Source organism: Phascolarctos cinereus, unplaced genomic scaffold (assembly GCF_003287225.1).
Source record: "Phascolarctos cinereus isolate Bilbo 61053 unplaced genomic scaffold, phaCin_HiC Scaffold_5;HRSCAF=322, whole genome shotgun sequence".
Classification (NCBI taxonomy): Eukaryota; Metazoa; Chordata; class Mammalia; order Diprotodontia; family Phascolarctidae; genus Phascolarctos; species Phascolarctos cinereus.
Window position 1 is genome coordinate 162,378,175 of NW_027555958.1, and position 18,538 is coordinate 162,396,712.

The 18,538-nt window shown below is 37.0% G+C and overlaps 1 protein-coding gene across 1 annotated transcript in view; it reads left to right on the forward strand.

Annotated features, from left to right (window-relative positions):
- SIM1 (SIM bHLH transcription factor 1) overlaps positions 1-18,538 on the forward strand; it is an 80,556-nt gene that overhangs the window by 17,928 nt on the left and 44,090 nt on the right. Inside the window, exon 8 of the mRNA XM_020998343.2 lies at positions 550-697. Within this exon, the coding sequence (XP_020854002.1) occupies positions 550-697 (148 nt within the window). The remainder of the gene's footprint in view (positions 1-549; positions 698-18,538) is intronic.

The window sequence follows — 18,538 nt, forward strand, 5'->3', positions numbered from 1 at the left end:
ACCACTAAGCCCCTTCGGTAGTTGAAAGTATGGATTTGGGGATGGGGAATCTTATGGTTGATGCCAAATATTCCATTTTCCTCCTACTGCAAACATAGAAGCAGTTGACCAAGTAAATAATAGCTTTAGCTCCCCTCAGAAAGGGAAAACGTGTCAATAGGATCGAATGAATTCGATACAAATTAACATTGCATAATCCTTTGGTTTTGGAAATTTCCTATCCTCTTCGTTTCCGTGGTTATTCGTATACTGTTCAGAATTCTTCCTAAATCGCCAGCCCCCAGTTCCTCTCTGATTATTTCAGTCACGACTTTTCGAGCCTGACCAACACCCCCCCGCTTCTGCATCTTTCTTCCTTCTGTAAGGAGAGCGCTTGGTAGCATCATCCAGCTTCTATCTGCAGCTGTTGCTGCTGTTGCAGGGCATCGGGGTTGAGAGGCGGGATTAAGGGTAGTTTGAAAACTGGCAAGTTTGCAGACTAGTCCTGGGGTGTTGGTACAGGATTTTCTCCGTTTCCCACTCTGCTTTTTCCCTCCTCTCTCATCTCAGTGCTGGTGAAAGGGCAGGTGACCACAAAATATTACCGGTTCCTGGCAAAGCACGGGGGCTGGGTGTGGGTACAGAGCTACGCCACCATCGTGCACAACAGCCGCTCCTCACGGCCCCATTGCATCGTCAGCGTCAACTATGTCCTCACGTAAGTTCAATGATAAATGTACCGCTGGCACGGGAGGCTGCTTAGAGGGGAGGATGCCCAGTGACCCTTTGGAATGCCCTTTCTGCTGCAACCTCACTTAGAATAATAACAATAGCAGACAGCTAACCTCTAGCGGTTTATCATATGATCTCCCCTTCCCCCACCCTTTCCTGTCCCATCTTATACCCTCCTTTTTTTGCAACTGGAGTGCTTAAATTAGAAAGAGAAAAGATGGAAAGAGGGCACTGAAAAAGGCAGGCTCTAGGCACTCTATCCAATTTGGACCTTTACTATAGGCCAGTTTTGGGAGGAAACAGCTCCACCCACTACTTTCATCTTTCTGAAAAAGCTCCCTTTATTTTTATTTCCCAGAGGAAGATTTAGGGGTTTTCCATCCTCAGTACATATTTTGTTTTCTATTTATGTTAAGCCTACCCTGCATTAAATAAAACTTAATGGGGGAGGGAGGGAGAAAGGGAGGGGAAAGAAGAGAGAGAGAGGGGGGAGAGAGAGAGAGAGAGAGAGAGAGAGAGAGAGAGAGAGAGAGAGAGAGAGAGAGAGAGAGTGAGTTCTCCTTAAGGAGCCATTTATGGTTAACAAACAGGACATCTGTTTCACTTTTTCAAATCTGGGGTTTGAAGTTCTTAATTTTAACCAGAGTCTCCAATCAAAGCTGAGAGTTCTGAGAGAGTGATTCTTACACTGAATCACAAAGAAGGTTTAAGTGACCAAAAGGGTCTGAATTTAACCCACAGAAAGAAAGGAGACTCAAGTTAATGCTGGAAATCTTGGCTAACACTCAGCTCTTAACTCTTCCCTTTGTACATCTGGATTGCAAGGGTATGAGATCTGTGTGTATGGGATGCTACCTGCTGGTACTTCAGGACCTGGGGCCAGTAGGGCCAGGTCTAATCTACAGCAGGCTGGCTGAAGTTGCAATATTTGATTCATATTTTTCCCCCTGGAAATAATCATAGTTTCTGGTTGCCAGTATGCCAATGCATGCTAGGTCACATGGCCTGTTGTGTTCTTGGAGAAGAAGCACGTACTGTATGTTTGTGAGGACTGGGCTGCCTGCTTCATTTTTAAGCTTTAGTGGAAAGTCCTTTTTTTTTTTTGGTTTACCTTATTTTCTTAGAGGAAGAGGAGATGAAATGGGGAAGTAGAAATGATTCTGATTTTAGGGTATGGCAATAATTATCTATCATGCAAATGTTGACAGAACAGAGGCTTAGTAGAAATGGATTTTTCCACTGGAAGGAAGTGTTCTGTGGATTCCAATTATATGAATAAGAATAAATTCATTTTATGTTATTTTAAATTATAAAAATAATTTTTAAATGTAGCAATTGGCAATATTGTACCTGGTAATAGCACTTAATGCTATGCCTTGTTTGATAAAAGAATATAACTCAATGGACATGGGAAATGAATTTGGTTGAGATGAGGGGTCAGTGTCCAGGAAGGCTGATGGGTGATTGTGAATCTCCTTTAGCTTTCTCCTATTCTAGGAAGCAGGGTAAATGATGCTGTGATGGTAAGATTACTGTAGGTTTTAACAAAGACAAGAACACATCAGCAATGTTTTGGTTACTGTGCACCCCTACAAAATATTTTAATTTATGTTTGCTATTTTTGATATTATTAAAATAAACATGAGGGAAAATGGCAAAGTGCATTTCATATAATAAGCCACTTTTGGGAAGCAAAAGTATTAAAGGATGAAAAATGATGTCTGCTTACCATGAAAAGGAAGCTTACATAACTTGAAGAAGGCACTTTGTATGTCTGAGACATCACCAGTATTATATATATCCTGTTACCCTGTGGGTGCCTGTGGTTAGTAATCATTTTTTATCAAACAGCAGGCTACATAGTCACATAGACCCATATAAATGACCAGAATGCCAGTTAGATCTCCCAATGGGTAAACTTAATTTACGTTTAGAGTCATTTTGAAAAATTTTGTTTTGTTTTCAGTGAATGCATACTTTCTTTTTCTGTTGGCTCTGTCTTTTTTCACTTTTAATGCTTCTTCACTGCCATAGAAATAGGGTAGAAACTGTACATTAAATAAAAGAGGCTTAATGACTACAGAGAAATGATTTATTGAAGGAAAATAGTATGTCACATTTTTTTTCCTGAATGTTTTATCCCTCCCAAATGAAAAGACACAGAAACACACAGAAGCCTGTGTAAGTCTTACATATAAAAGATGAATAGTTGAAATTGATTGCACCATTATGGGTTTATAACGCCCATTTCTTTGTACAGAAATCCTCAGGACAGTTTTCATAACCACTAATGGGGAAACCACAGTAGATAAAATGTCATCAGGCAGCTCTGTGTGTGCTGACGGGATTTTCATAATGAACAGGTTGCAGTTTGTTTGATGTGTACATCACACATCTGGTTGGAAGTTACTAATTTACATTGTCTTAGCAAATTAAATAGATGACTATTGATTCTCTATGGTAGCAGCAGACTAGAACTTACATTTGTTTTCTGTGCTGATTCTTTATGAAGCACTAGAATGATAAGTGAGTTCTTTCCAAACACACCACCTCCAACAATACATTTAAAACCACAATCCTCCAAATAATTTGACATGCCATATGTATCCCAAATTTAAGCATTTGAGAGCATATATTTTTAGAGCATTGCTATGAAACTGAAGGATGTGTAATTTAAGTAGGCATTGGCTAAATGAAGATGTCTCTATGGTGAAGCCTATGAGCCCTAGTACATCAGAAAACTGTGAAAAAGCTCAGTTTTTCTAAGTTTTCAGATCAGCTGCCATTTTCCTTTTCAGCTCATTACCCCCTTCCCCCAATTAACATGTGCCTGGAAAATCTGTTTTAGTGTGTTTAACAACTTCACCATAAATTGATCTATTTAAGACTATTGGCTTATTTAAATTAATTACCTCATCACTGTGGATAGGAAAACTATCATTTCAGAGGCAGATGGCAAATGTTCTGGTGCTGTTATTGGTCCTTGTATGGCTTCTGGGTGATTTGGAAAGGCTGAAAACTAGAGTACAAAGACACTGTGAATTAAAATCTCCTACTAGTGTGTCTGAGTCCCTGAGGTTCCATGACGTTTGACTACCTCTTCATTCCTTGTTCATGTTTTTCTGCAGCATGCCTATCATAATAGCTGTATGGGGCAGCATTTCTAAGTTGTTTTGAGATGTTGTAAGCAGTGGTAAATGACTGCTTTGTGATACTTTTCAGAGAGGCCTTTGAATGGGTTGTAGCCATTAATCAATGAACTTTGGAAATACCATGAGTCAGGATGAAGAGTAGGAAGAAAACTTTTTGGAAGAAAGTCCATTTTTTAAAAGCGTTAAAGTGGTTTTCTTGAATTCATATTTTGAACTCATTCATTCATTTGAATTCATTCATTTTCTTAAATTCCTTTCATTGAGTCTGTTTAATTAGCAAGATTAATTATTCATACTCATGTCTGTTAGCTTCCTTTCACTCAGATATGAAATGTTTGGTCTTGAAATATATTGATAAAGGAAAAATGTGGAACACTTAATAAACCCTAAAATATGTTTTTGTAAAAAGAGAATAGAAGTAAAGGCCTTGATGTAATTATTATTTTTATACATTCAGATTGTTGTTTCCCCACTCAGAAATGATAATACTTTTTGTGGGTAAGGTTGATCTTTGTTTCTCTAGTAAGCCCAAAAAGATGATGTGAAGGGCTCCTATTTTAAATATGTATGTATGTTTGTATACATATGTATGTATGTATACATATACACACATATGCACATATATATACTTGGAACAGTGTTTAATTTGAAACAGTACAGCATTTAATTTGTTAGAAATTCACTTTGCACAAATACGGATGCTTATGAAAATATACACGTAAGCATTTACTAATGTTTGTCACCTACACTTACCTACTAATGTTTGTCTAGCACTCAAGTAGGCATGGACTCTGAGTCAGAACTATCCTTAGAAGTCTCAGTGCAGGATATTTTTGCAAAAATGCTTGCATTTTAAATTAAAATTCTAGTGAGAATTGTTGAGAAAGCATTAATATTAAGAGTAGAAATTTTAAAAAAGACATTTGATTTAGAGATTGATTTAGTAATTTCTGTCTCAGACATAGATTTAAATTTCTAAAACCTATTGGTACAATAAAAGATGTAACATTGTTTCAGGGACAAATGCTATTCAGTTCATTTCAGTGATTATCTAAGCACAGGACAGAGAAGTAGGTATACCTCAAAAACATTTTTTACTTTAATTTTTTTATTTCATTGTAATTAAAAGCAAAACAAATCCAGACAATTTGTATTGATGCAGGGAACGTGGTTTTTGTTCAACATCTCTGTGAATTTATTTTTTTTTAAAAAAGAGGCCAAGTAGGAAAGGAAAGAGAATCTCTCAAAACACAGATACTGGAATTCTTTTTGTTTGCATCAGACCACTGTAGCCCTCATGATAAAAACAAATGCATTTCATTGCTAACTTACTTTTCAACTAAAACTTTAACCTCTCTTACGCCTGAACTGCACGCAATATGGCACCAAAATGGTTGATTTTTTTTGACATTTAAGTAGCGCAGACTTTTGGTATGCATTTGATTGAGACTGTTTTCATGTGCATAATTTCCGTTTTGTTATGAGGTAGTTTTAGCAAAACATTTTTAAAATGGAGTTAGCCAGTAAAATATTAATTCTTAATACTTAGTTTATTTTCAGTGTACATAAAATCTTTCACTTAAGAGATTATATCAAATGAAGCTTCTTTTGGACTCTCAGAGCTCTGTAAATATGAAAATAATTTACCTCTCCCTCCCAACTCTCCAACGTGGGGAATAATTGTTGTATAGCAATAATTTTTTAACACTAAAAATACTGATTATAGCAGTAATGTGTACTCATAAATTGGATTGTCTTTAATTCTACATAATTTCTATTATGATAATATTGCATATAAAAGTCCAAGTTGTCCTCTTCAAATAATCTTGGTCTATGTAACTCAGTGATTAAAAACACAAATTGGAAAAATCATCCGTATGAAAGATAATTTATAACTATCACATTAAAATTCTTTATTACATGAAAACTAGATCTAGCTTATTGAAATTTCTTTTAAAATAATTGCATAAAATAACATGCATTCAGTTTAGCTCATACCATTTCTTACACTTAACATGTTAAAAGTGATTGATATTTCATTTAAAAATAATTCGTACTGAACCTTTGTAAAAAATTACAATAGCTAAATATGATATATGTATGGGTAAGCATATAGGTATACGCCCGTATATGATGTAATATATTTACGTAGCCACATAGACATGTGAGAAAGTCTGTTTAAGCAGAGAAGTAACTGTTGCCACTTGTTAATCTGTTTTTGCCACTCAGTGTCTTATTTTTTCTTTTCGTTTCTATCATTTCAAAGCATCAGGCACCAAATGCCTAGTTTAGGAAAAACCCTAGAAATATATGTGCTCATACTGGCTTAAATTACCTCTAAAGATTAAAAGAAAAATACTAATATTTGTCTCCTTGATTCCCTCCATCCCCATGTATGTGTAGGTCATATTGTTGGGGTTACCTGCCTTTTTGTATTCTTGTGAGGATTGAGGGGAAGAGATGATAGGGTCCAATATCCCTTGTAACCTTGTCTAGGGGCTAGTAGGTGAGAAATTGCCCAGCTTCCTTCATGGGAGGTCAGCCTCCTTCTCTCTTCATAGCTATTGCCTGTCCACTGCCTCAATGCACTGCTTTCCTCCAATTTCCCCTCTGCTGTTGCTATTGTACAGGGCTCCTAGTGGTTTTTCCTTGGCCATAGGCATTTCTATCTCACTTCCAAGAACAGAGGCCCAGTTAATGCTTGCTAAATTTGGGCTTGGTTGCCATCCATTTATTGCCCCTTAGTATGACAAGCAAAAAGGAGTAGGAGTAAAGAATATTTTTGCCTGACTTACATCATAAGGTTGAAAGATGCTTCATCTGACTTGTTACTTTTTGTTCCAGCAGAACGTCACTTATCTCATCTCGGACAGATGAAAAGTCCAAGTAATAGGTTTACTTGAGTGTGGTAATTGACAGCTGACTTAGTCAACAGAGGTGTGTGAAAATACCGGAGTACATAGTTTAAAATCTTCCCAGCTCTGTTCCTTTGTCTCATCCACACACACACACCCCCACACACACCCACCCATACCCTTATGAAATTGAGGAACAATGGTGAAAGGTGACTATGGAGCTTAATTTTTTTGCTTATAATCTATGACTTTTTGAATCAGTATTTGTATCAGAAAACCATCTTCTCTGAGTGACAGGGTAACACAGTCATAATTTTGGATGTGTAGTGATATTTTCTGACTTCTCCTTTCACCTACCATCTCGTCTCCTCTTCTCTTTCGTTTTCAGAGAAGGAGGTGTTCTACCTCCTTGCCGTGGCTACTCCCTCTACTTGTGACCTGGATCCATCCCTTCCCATCTCTTTGGGGATCTGATGGTTTCCTTTTCCTCTCTCTTGTCTTTAGTCCCTCCCTTTCCTCTCCCTCTTTGCCTGACAACATATTAAGGTCTCCCCTATCCAAAATATAAAAAGAAACAAAATTCAAACAAAAAACAATAAATTTCTTTGATCCTGCAACTTTCGTAAGCTTTCATCCTACTTCTCTCCCCTCTTTACTACTAAACTTCTAGAAAGAGTAGTCTTGTACTTCCTGCCTTCACCTTATTACTCTTTCAGTCTCAGGGTTCATTTTTCCAAGGGGATAAAAAGCTAAGTCTGTTCCTGGTGTTCTCCAGGATAATTGATCCATTTTTGTTGCTCTTTTCTGGAGGAAAAGATAGGGAGAAGTGGCAGTGCTTGACAATCCACCAGGTCTTTTTGGATTATTCATTGTCCTTTTCCTAGTCTCCAAATTTGGGTATCCCCTAAGCCTTTATTCTCAATTATCTTTACTCCTCTCTTCTGTACTCACTTCTACGGTTTTAATTGTTATCACTAAGTAGAATATTCCCAAATCTATATTTTCAGCCTTGCTCTCCCCTGTGCCCCAGTCTCACAGCTCTAAGTGACTGTTGGGTATCTCTCCATGGCAGTTCAGCTAGCACTTCAAGCTCAACCCTACCCAAATCTGCCCCCTTTTCCAACTTGTGGAACCCAACAGGATTATAGAATAATAGTATTTACAGATGAAAGAGATCGTCTTGTGCCCTCATTTTACAGAGGAAGGAACTGTGGCATTCAGAGGTTAAATAACTTGCCCAAAATTTTCATCCAGGTAGTAAATAGCATAGCAGGGTCTTGAGCACAGGTCTTTTGACTCTAAATCCAGTGCTATTTCTACTATGCCATGATTCTTCTCTACTTAATTAGTGTGTATTTTTTTTTAACTGCAAGTAGGTACTATGTGCATCTTACCTTCAACATTCTTTTGCCAAACATTTCCCATCAGTAATGTACTTTGGAGGAATGAAGAGTTGAGTTGGCCTTTCTTTAATGAGTATCTCTAAATTCTCAAATGTCAAGAGTTAAAGAAAATTCTTATGCTTAGTGTTCTCTTTGTGTGTGTGTGTGTGTGTGTGTGTGTGTGTGTGTGTGTGTGTTTCAAGCTTTTAACTTTCACTACCACCTTCCCTTTCCCCAACATTTAATCATTGTAGAGTCTGATTCGGTGGTAATTGTACTGACTCTGCCATTTGCTACCTGAGAAATAATTCTGTAATATTGAATAATACAATCCAATAAGCATTTACTAGAAGCCTCCTGTGTTTCAAGCCCTATACTAGACATTGGGGACATAAGGAAAATATGAGAATAGTACCTGTCCTGAAGGAGCCCACATTCTGCTGGGAGAGGGGAAAGCCATGTAAATAGAAATATCTAAATCTACACACACATATGTATGGATGTGTCTGTCTAGCCATTTATCTAATAATTTCAGGAGGGAAAGAAGTGAAGATGAAAGTGTATTGCTTCCAGTTATTTTTTAATCTATTTTCCACTACTTTCTTTTTCCCTAACTGTTTTTTCCTCTGTTCAGTAAAATTGGTAGAATCCTACACTGTCAGAACTAAATGAACCTTTGAGGTCATTTAATCCCTCCATTTCACAGATGAGGAAATTGAGCCCAGAGAGTTTAGATGACTTCTCTAAAATTAAAGGCTAGTAATTCACTTGCATCAGTTTTGGAGACCCTTATGGCTAAGGTATCGAATAATAACATGCATAGGTCTTTAATGAAGTCTGTGCTTCCCCCCCAAAAAAATTCTTTCCCTAGCTTTTTGTAGGAAAAAAAATACTTGCCCATCTTCTTTCTAGTGAGGTCCTTTGGTAGAGGTGTGATTTCATGACTGTGGATACTCCCTCCATTGATATAGTGCCATTTGGGCTGTCCATCTGTTCTCTCTCGTTCTCACTTCATGACCAGCCCACCTTCTTTTCCAGTCACACATATTCTTGACAACATCTTTTACACCACTTCTTAAACATGTTGTGAATGATAACTTGCTGTAGCTTGAGTCTTTCTATTGCCCTTTGGGCCATTTGGAATTTTAATTCTTCAGAGATTATGGTATTCCATGCTTCCCATTCTTCTTGCCCCTGGGAGAATATTGGTGTCAAGGAGATGGTTTTTGAATCCACAGGATGCATGTCTGTTATCATAGAGATCATTGTACAAGTTTACAAGTGCAGTCCAGCTCCATTTTTCTTTATTTAATTCATAGCCCAGCTCATTATCCATTTATACAATATATTTATTGTATATACTATACAATATATTTATTCGATAGTTAAAAAATGCAGCTTTACTAATAGTCACAGACAACAGTTACTGAATAACAGTTGTGTGTTGTGTGATATAACAACCACTTTGAAGGGCATCACAAGAGGTAGAAGATAGGGCCACTCCCCTCAAGAGGCTTAGATCTAGTTAGAAAAGTAGAATATACACTGTCCAAGTGCTTTAAAATACTCATCAGGTGAATTGATACAAACACTGAAAAATATCATCCAGAATGATATAGAATCATATCAGAATTAAATAGAATGATACAGAATTTATATAAAATATCATACAGAATCACACAATATTATCATACAGAATCATATCAGTACATAAATGGTGAGGACATAGAAAAAAAAAAGAATGTTTAGAGTACTGTTGAATTGAAAATGTTAAAGGAAAACCAGGGCATGGATTGGAATAGGAGAACACATGCAAGTCTCTTTTAGATTAGGCAGCTGTTAAATCACAATTAGTAATGCTTTTATGAATTTATAATACATGTTTTTGTCAAAACTTGTCTTTAGGTCTAACTTATCTAGGCCTGAGCAGGATATTTTTATTCTAAAAAGATATGGAATGATTTCTTCCCTGTCACACACACCCAAAGGCTTTTTATCTTTACCTAGGTTACATGAGAAAATTATCCATACATTTCAGTATACTTTAGAATTAGATGTGATTTTACAATGCATATAAATGGGGTTTATAGGGACACAAAAAAACATGTATCATACCCAGACTTTTGTTCAAATGGTGACCCACTGTTATCATGTACAGAAAAATTATATATTTAAAAAATTGTTTGTAGCCGTAGTTAGAGCTGCAAGGGACCTCAAAGGCCATCCATAGTTACCACCCTTTCATTTTACCAAAGAGTAAACTGAGATTCAGTTTTAGTGACTCACCCAGGGTCACACAGGTACTGAGGGTCATAGAATAATAGATCTAGAAGAAAAGGAACTCAGAGGAACTGACTGGAAAAGCAGTGCTTTTTCTGCTATACAATGCTACCTCCCTTTAACTTGGGTATTTTATGTATAGGTTAGTATTATTAAATTAAAGGAGAGGAATGTTAACATGTTTTCTGTGTTTCAAAACTCTGGTATCTAAGAGTAAATACCACTTGTCTTTTTTTCTATAATTATGTTTCAGTTACAGAAATAGCTCTAGTATGATAATGTTTCTAAAAATAAAGAGTGTATTCCAGTAAAACCATTATCTGTGAGGAATTTTATAATTTCAGGTGGAATAAATAACATTCCCATATTACTTCTATCCAGGTACAGGGATGTCTTTCAGTTCATTATGATTGTATAAACTTAGATTTTAACTAAAGTAATATCAAATTTCACAAAAATTGTGTCAACATTAACATTAATTTGTGTTTAATATTAATTTGTATTTGGGATCTTGAAGCAGAAAGATAGGGTTAGGTTAAGGAGACGGGACCTGAAGTGCTGCAGGTGGAAGGAGGGGGGCCTTTTTTTCTTTGTTTTGTTTGCTGTTGTAGTTTTTTTTTTCTTTTTTTAGGCAGTTGGGATTAAGTGATTTGCCCAGGGTCACACAGCTAGTAAGTGTCAAGTGTTTGGTCTGAGGCCGGATTTAAACTCAGGTCCTCCTGACTCCAGGGCCGGTGCTGTATCCACTGCGCCACCTAGCCGCCCTGATTGCTGTTGTAGTTTTAAAGAGGTAGCATCTTAACAGACCTGTTCTAGGACCAGGGCAAGTTCTAGGTTCTGGAAAGAGTTGGTGATAGTCTTCACCAGACAGCTGCAACAGCAACCTCTGAGACAAAGTATTTAGCAGGAGTCAGGTTCATCTTATTCTTCCTAGGAGAATCAGAGTCTGTCTGTGGGGCAGAGACCAACACCTCATCCTTTCAGTCTCTCTTCTTCACTCCCAAATTACACTAGGAGTAGTAAATCAGGTTTCCTTATGGTTGGGAGGGGCAGCCTAGTGTTATTCAAGGACTCATTTGCCTCTTCTCCTCCACTTTATTTGTTTGCTTATTTCTCTAATTCCTTTAATAAGACAAAAAGGGATTCAACACACAATGCTAAAGAAAAGGCTCAGAATGCAAAGTTGTTATAACACTTCAGTTCAGACTTTCACTTCATTTTCACTTCAGTCCAAGTTTCAGTGAGAGTGTAATCAGCTAGCCAATGAGTGGGAATGACTGATGACAGCATTCAGAATTTTTACTACTCAAATATTCTTACTTCTGAAAATCATAAAAATTGAAAAAAGAAAACCTGACCTCTTTTCCTTTTTTGCCTTGCTGCCTGTCCTTCCTTTTCCATGCATTTCATTTCTTCCCTCTTACATCTTCCTCAAATGCCTGGTTCTCATCCCTTAAAATGTGGAGAACTAAAGTCACAGGATTTTGAGATTTAGACTTGGAAGGATTCTTAGAGATGGTCTAGACCAGTCCCTCCATTCTACCAATGAAGAATGTGGAAACCCAAAGATAACCTTCCCCAAGGTCAAACATGTAGTAAATGGCATAGATTTGAATTCAAGATCTCTGCTGTTGTTATGACAGTTAATCAGTGAGCATTTATAAAGCCCCTCCTATGTACCAGACACTATGACAGTCCCTGACCTCAAGGAATTTATAGTCTATGAGGGGAGACAGCATGAATGAATAGTATACAGTCATTCAACATTCATTATACATCTATTCTACACAAAAGAAACTGCATATAGTTTCTTGTGCAGAGGGGTTTTGGAGGGCATAGAAGTTTGAGAATTTAGATATTTTATTGTCCATGGTACAGTTGGATTTGAGAAACATGACTTTTCTCCAACAACTTTATTTTAGAGATGAGCAAACCTAGACCTGGGAGAGACTAAGTGACTTGTCCATAGCCATATAACTAGTTTGTGATAGAGCTAGATTTAAAAGGCAGGCACATTAGAAGATCCTTTAACCAAAAGGACAGTATTCCTCATCTTTGATGGAGGTTTTTTTTATCCAAATAATTCATTGCTTCTTATTCAAGTAATTCCTTGTATCCATGTCTTAAAGTCTTGTTAATACGGATTCTTGGTCAGGATATGGACATAGATAGCCTCATGTTATTGAACTTGGGTGTTACTTGTTAAGACAAGTTTCAAACTATTTTATTCTTACATTCCCTTGCCACTTCTTATATTTTTCTGTGATATAATTAACACTGTTTGGTTATGTCTTTGTAGAACAGCTTTTCTGAAACTAATTTGATATTGGGATTTGAAATATTTTGACAGAACCCATAAATGCTCCTTTGAGGGGCTTAGGAAGTATGGGCTACTCCTGGGAAAAAGGAGAGACAGGGATATTTTGGAGTAAAATCTAAAATGAGCCTATTTTCATGTTTAAAAGTAGCCATGTGTGTTAAGCATTTTCGACATATTTCATGTTTTATGTCTTGGGGGAATATCACTAGCACCGATATTTTCTCATGCATCCCTTATTCACATTCTTGGTATCACTGGGGTTCTATGAAACATTCTAGGCAATACTATCCTAGGCTACTTGGTAGCTACCATCCTTTCCTCTTCTGCAGATGCAGTTGAAGGTGCTGGTCCTGTTTTTTAATCCTAGACTTTCTCCTCAGAGTCTCTGTCATCCCTGCTTTGTGTCATTCTTCTTCCTCCCTCTCTGATTTTGGTAATTTGCCAACTATTGTGTTACTATAATGGCTAAAGCGAAGAAGCAAACATGAGGTTTGCTTGTTTTCCATTTCTGTTAATTAATTGATATTTGCGGCCTTTAATGATATCAACAGATAACATTAAAAGGCAATTTTCTTGCAGAATCTATAAGGTACAACAGCTTTTTTTAAAAAAAAAATTCTCATTTCTTGTAAACCACTAAGAGACCAACAATGTGGAAAGAAACAGAATTTATAATAACTGTTGAAATCTTACCGCAGCCTGGATAGAATGCAGTACTAATTTGTTTTACTGGATTTGGGTACTGCTGAACCCCTGCGGGGTTCCAAGGATGCTCTGAGGGGATGATGACTCAAAGCTACCCAGAGCAGATGTCAGTCATCAAATTAGAATAGTTAAAGAAATAGCGGGGTGCAGGGTAGTGCTGTTTTGTGAGGGCTGTCTGAAAGCCAGGTAAAACATTTAGAGAAACTACATGTTGTTTCATGGTAGAGTCCTCCTTGTCTAGGCATCTCCTGTTTGAATATGTACTCTATGTGCCTGACCTGCGGTAGAGCCTTCTGAGCTTGTATTGGTCTGATCAGCCACAGTCAGACACTCTGTACCGTGACCCCAGCGTCATGATGTCATTTTGGTTCTCTTCAACACAAAGGACAACAAACAAACCAAACCAGACCAGTTTGAATAAGAAGGATCTTCTACATAAACTCTGGTGTGGGAAGCACTGACTTCAGTCTGTGTTGCTTCATTTAGGAAATGATGTACAATGTGTTAAAAAATAGTTCTTTATAAAGTATATGCAGCAATAGGACTTGGGGCTGATTCTGGGATCTGCATTTTAGATCTTCCACTCAGTGGCTATGTTACTTTGGGTGGCTCACTTAGCTTTTTGTAGGTCTCAGTTACAGGGCTCAGCACATAGAAGCTGCTTAATAAATGTTTATTGATTGATCTCTAAAATAAGAATATTGGAAATGTATGGTCTTTTCTCATGTCAAATTATAGTGTGGACAGGCAAAGTATCTAAATTCTTAGACTGCTCTCCTCTCCAAAACCACTTTGCTCAAGAAGCAAAAAGGAATGGAACACTGGATTTGGAGCCAAAGAATGTGGGTTCAGATCTCAGACTTTTCTTTTCTTTTCTTTTCTTTTCTTTTCTTTTCTTTTCTTTTCTTTTCTTTTCTTTTCTTTTCTTTTCTTTTCTTTTAAAACCGTATAACATTGGGAGAGTGATAGTTTCCTCGTCTGTACAACAAGGAGGTAAGGCCAGGCCACAGATGAAATTAGGAAGTAGTTGAAGTTTGTCTTTATAGCCATTCTCTTTCCTTTTCAGCTGCTGTCTCCCCTTCTTTCTGGGAGCTATTCTTACTGTTATCTCAGATACCAAAGTCCCTCAGATGCTCTCCACTTTCCCAAGTCAAAATATAATCTCAGGGGAAAAATTGATGAATTCATTCAGTATAAGGCATAATAGATAGAAGTCCCACCTTGGAAGCAAGAACTGGTTTAAAGTTGCATATCGGACTATAATGGCTATGTTACCCTGGGGAAGTCACTTAACTTAAGTGTCCCCAGCATCTCTCTAAGGTTATAACAGTACAGTGAGTTCCATACCAATGAAATCATGGGTACAGACCAAGAAGAAAGAAAGGGAAAAAAAGGGAGAAAGAATGAAAGATAGAAATAAGGAAAAGGGAGCAATGAAAGCGAGAAAAATGTATAAAGGGCTGATAAAGCTTAGTATTTATGCTTTTCAGAAAACATTTTAATGTAAAACAAAGCCTTAAATTACAGAAATATATCATTATTGGGGGAATTTTAGGTATCACATTCGAGGACATTTTTTCAGTGGAGTTTTCCCAAATCTTTCAGATCTCACTGTATGGGTAGCGAGCTACTCCACCTAAAAGTAATACTAACCCCATTAAATGGAATCTGTAAACCCTGTGTGCTTTTGCATAGATCTCTGACAGTATATACATAGATAATTTAAAAAGAGGCTTCTCATTTTCATGCAACCCCAAATTCCCCAGCAACCATTCATACCTCTTTCCCCCCCCATAGACATAACAAAAGCTGGTGTCCCACGCCATTTCTAATAATTTGTGAACAGTGAGGCCCATAACAACAGTGGTAGAACATGTGTTCAATTAAGTATTTTTATTCATGGAACACATTTCAAATTTATTTTAGCAGTTTAAATAAAAGAGTGTAATGTATATTTAGTCAAGCATTACAGTAGTAAGGGCTTAAGCAGATTAGAAATAAATGAATCCAATTAAAGAACATGTCTTTGAGATTTGATATGTCCTAGGTATGAATGAGCTGTTTGCATAGCAACAGTAAAGAAACCATTAATGATTAACTATCTAGAAGAAGCTTAATCAAGAATAAATGCTATAGAACATACCACAAATGTTTAAGTTAAATAAATGGAGATTTGTGCATTTAAACATATTGTTTGCATCAGTAAAAAATTTTGGTGTGCCTTTTTTTTTCTCTTGTAGTGTCCATGGTATCATGTTCACTTTATTTATCATTAGATAATAGTTTCAGTCACTGTGCAATATTAGAGTGACTTTCCCAGGGGCTGTGGCCATGCTCTGGTACATGTGTTGTAATAAGAAATGCATTGTAAAGACAACCCGTAGTATTTATTATATGGGCTTTCTTGAAATGGAAATTTATTGCTATATGTTTTGAATCCTCTCTTATGTTCTGCTGTGCACATGAAATGCTTTCCCCCCCTTTTCTTATTTTGTATTTAAGTTTTAGTAACAAAAAAGAAAAAAAAAGCATTGCAACTCCAGAAGGAGGGGGAGAGCTAGGATCTAGTCTACATGTGCTATTAACTTGAGCCATGTGAGATTGAGTAATCTCTTCACCTCTGTAGGCTTCAGTTTTTCATCTGTATGTTAAATAAAAGGGTTGGCTTAAGATGGCCTCCAAGGTCTTTTCTGGTGCTATCATTCTTTGATCTGCTGTAAAATGTAGAAGCAAACCTTTTTATTTTTTTAAAGCAAACCTTGACTGATTCAAGTGCCATTACCATGTTCTTCCCCTGTTTTTGTTTTCTTAGGATCATAGATTTGCTGGGCTGAAAGGGACCTCTGAATTAATTTAGTTCAACCCCTTTATTTTACGGAGAAGAAAACCAAGGCATTGGGAAGGGAAATCAGAGATGAGGAAGGTGTGGCAAGATGGCAGCCTATATGAAAAAGATTTGGGTATTTCAGTGGCCAACATCTTTATCTTAGACTTGAGAGATATAATGTCTGGGGCTAGAGGGATGATAGTCTGGTTATACTCTGTCAACCCACATGTCTGGCATTGTGTTGAGTTTGGCGTGCCAAATTCTAGGAAGGACATTGACAAGCTGGCAAATTTCTAGAGTTCCAGCGTAGTGAAGGTCCTGGAGAAACAGTTTGAGTAGAGAAGAGAAGATTAGGGGTTGGCAGGGTAAATGTTTCACAGCTGTTTGGGGATGGAGGGAGGGGATGATATATGGCTTACACACCTTTAATTTTAATCTGCATCATTAACATTTTTTCAATCACTTTCTTAAGTTTAGATATTCAACAAAATAATAAATCAAGCCCTAATTTGTAGTGTTTGCTGATTTCTGAGCTGTAAATACTCTCACTTAAAATTTAACAACCAACTCTCTAGCTGGTATGGGCTGGCTCCAGCACAACCCTGGGGGTTGAAGGTGGGGGATTTGGGGGAGTGGAAAGATAACAGTTTTCAATTACTAGACCTGAGTTCAAATCTAGCCTCATACACTTACTAGCTGTGTGACCCTGGACAAGTCACTTAACTTTTGTCTGCTTCATTTTCCTCATCTGTCAAATGGGGATAATAATAGCACCTATCCCCCAGGATTGTTGTGAGGATCAAATGAGATAGTAATTGTAAAGCACTTAGCACAGTGCCAGGCACATAGCATAGCTAATAGTAGATGCTATGCAAATGGTAGCTATTGATGATGATGATGATAATTTGTTCTGCTTAGCTTCCCAGGTAGAACCAGTAGAAGTTTGAGAAGTAGATTCTGGCTTTATGTAAGGAAAAAAATTCCTTAACAATATAAGATATAATAATGCAATGGACCCACTTAAAATGTAGTGGGCTCCCCCTTCAGTAGAGGACTACAAGAAAATATCCTCTTCATGAAGCCATTGTAGAAGGGTTCATGTTCAGAGGCTAAACTAGATGACTTTTGAGATATCTTTAAATTCTGAGAAATGTGGATTCTGTGATTCTGCAAAGTGACTTTACTAAGGTATCCCACAAGTTGCAAGTAGCAAAGCCCTTATTAACATCCAGGTTCTCTGACTGAAGACCTAGTGCCCTTTACATTGAACCATGATGATGTTACTTTTTTTTGTCACCTTCCGAAATAGTGGCTGAGGTTTGGGGAAGGAGAGTGACCTGAAGTCTTGTAGGATTCAAAATTTTAATTTATGTAGTTGATGAACATTATAGAGTATAAAATAGCATTTTATTTTTGATTTCTATAACCCCCAGCCTTCAGCCCCCAAAGCAGTAAAACAGCCAAAAAATTAGGAACAGCAAGATTTTGAGGCAACAAATTAGAGGCTATAACTCATAGATAAGCAGAAGCTACCTATAAATAGGTGTATGAGGTAGATTCTGAGCATGAAAAAAATCATAGATGAGGCCCGAAGAAAAATAAACTGGGGTTGATTTAACTTAGATAATGGTCGATGCATAGTTTTAATTTATTGATGATTGAACCATTTGCTAAAACCACAGGGCAAAACTTCGTTACTTCTTTTTATTTGTAGGTAATAGTTTAAAATAGCAGTTTTTTTTCCCCAAAGAGGGGCCTGGGGAACCATTGAAGTTTATGTGTGTTTTTTCATAGAAGCATTGAAGTTTTGCAGACTGATACTGTAAGGTAGGGAGGATTGAAAATGGAATGCTGAACAAGAACAATTAGAGATATGTTAGTTTGTGTGATGCTGTAATAAATTCCTGACATAAGCTTGCTCACTTAGTATTAGCCTATCATAAAAGAAAAAGAGAATACAGAAAAAAATTTTCTGTTTATTTGAACTTTATGGCCTGGGCTTTTGCATAAGTGGTACTTTATTGTGTGATAAAGATGATATCAAACATTTGAAAATATTTATTGCATACTTACTGTATTTGGTAAAGCATCTTACCAGATGGCTTAGGGTAAGAAGGTAGGCATTAGGTATAGTTTTTCACCTCCAATTTAATTCTAGCAGGAAAACAAAAAACTTGCTTTCTTTCTCCAGTGGAATAAAGAAGTACACAAAAAGTATAAAATAATTGATGTAGACAGTAGGTTCTCCAAGGTTTCAGAGGTGGGACAGATCACTGATCTGGGCTATCTATAAAAAGTCACAATAA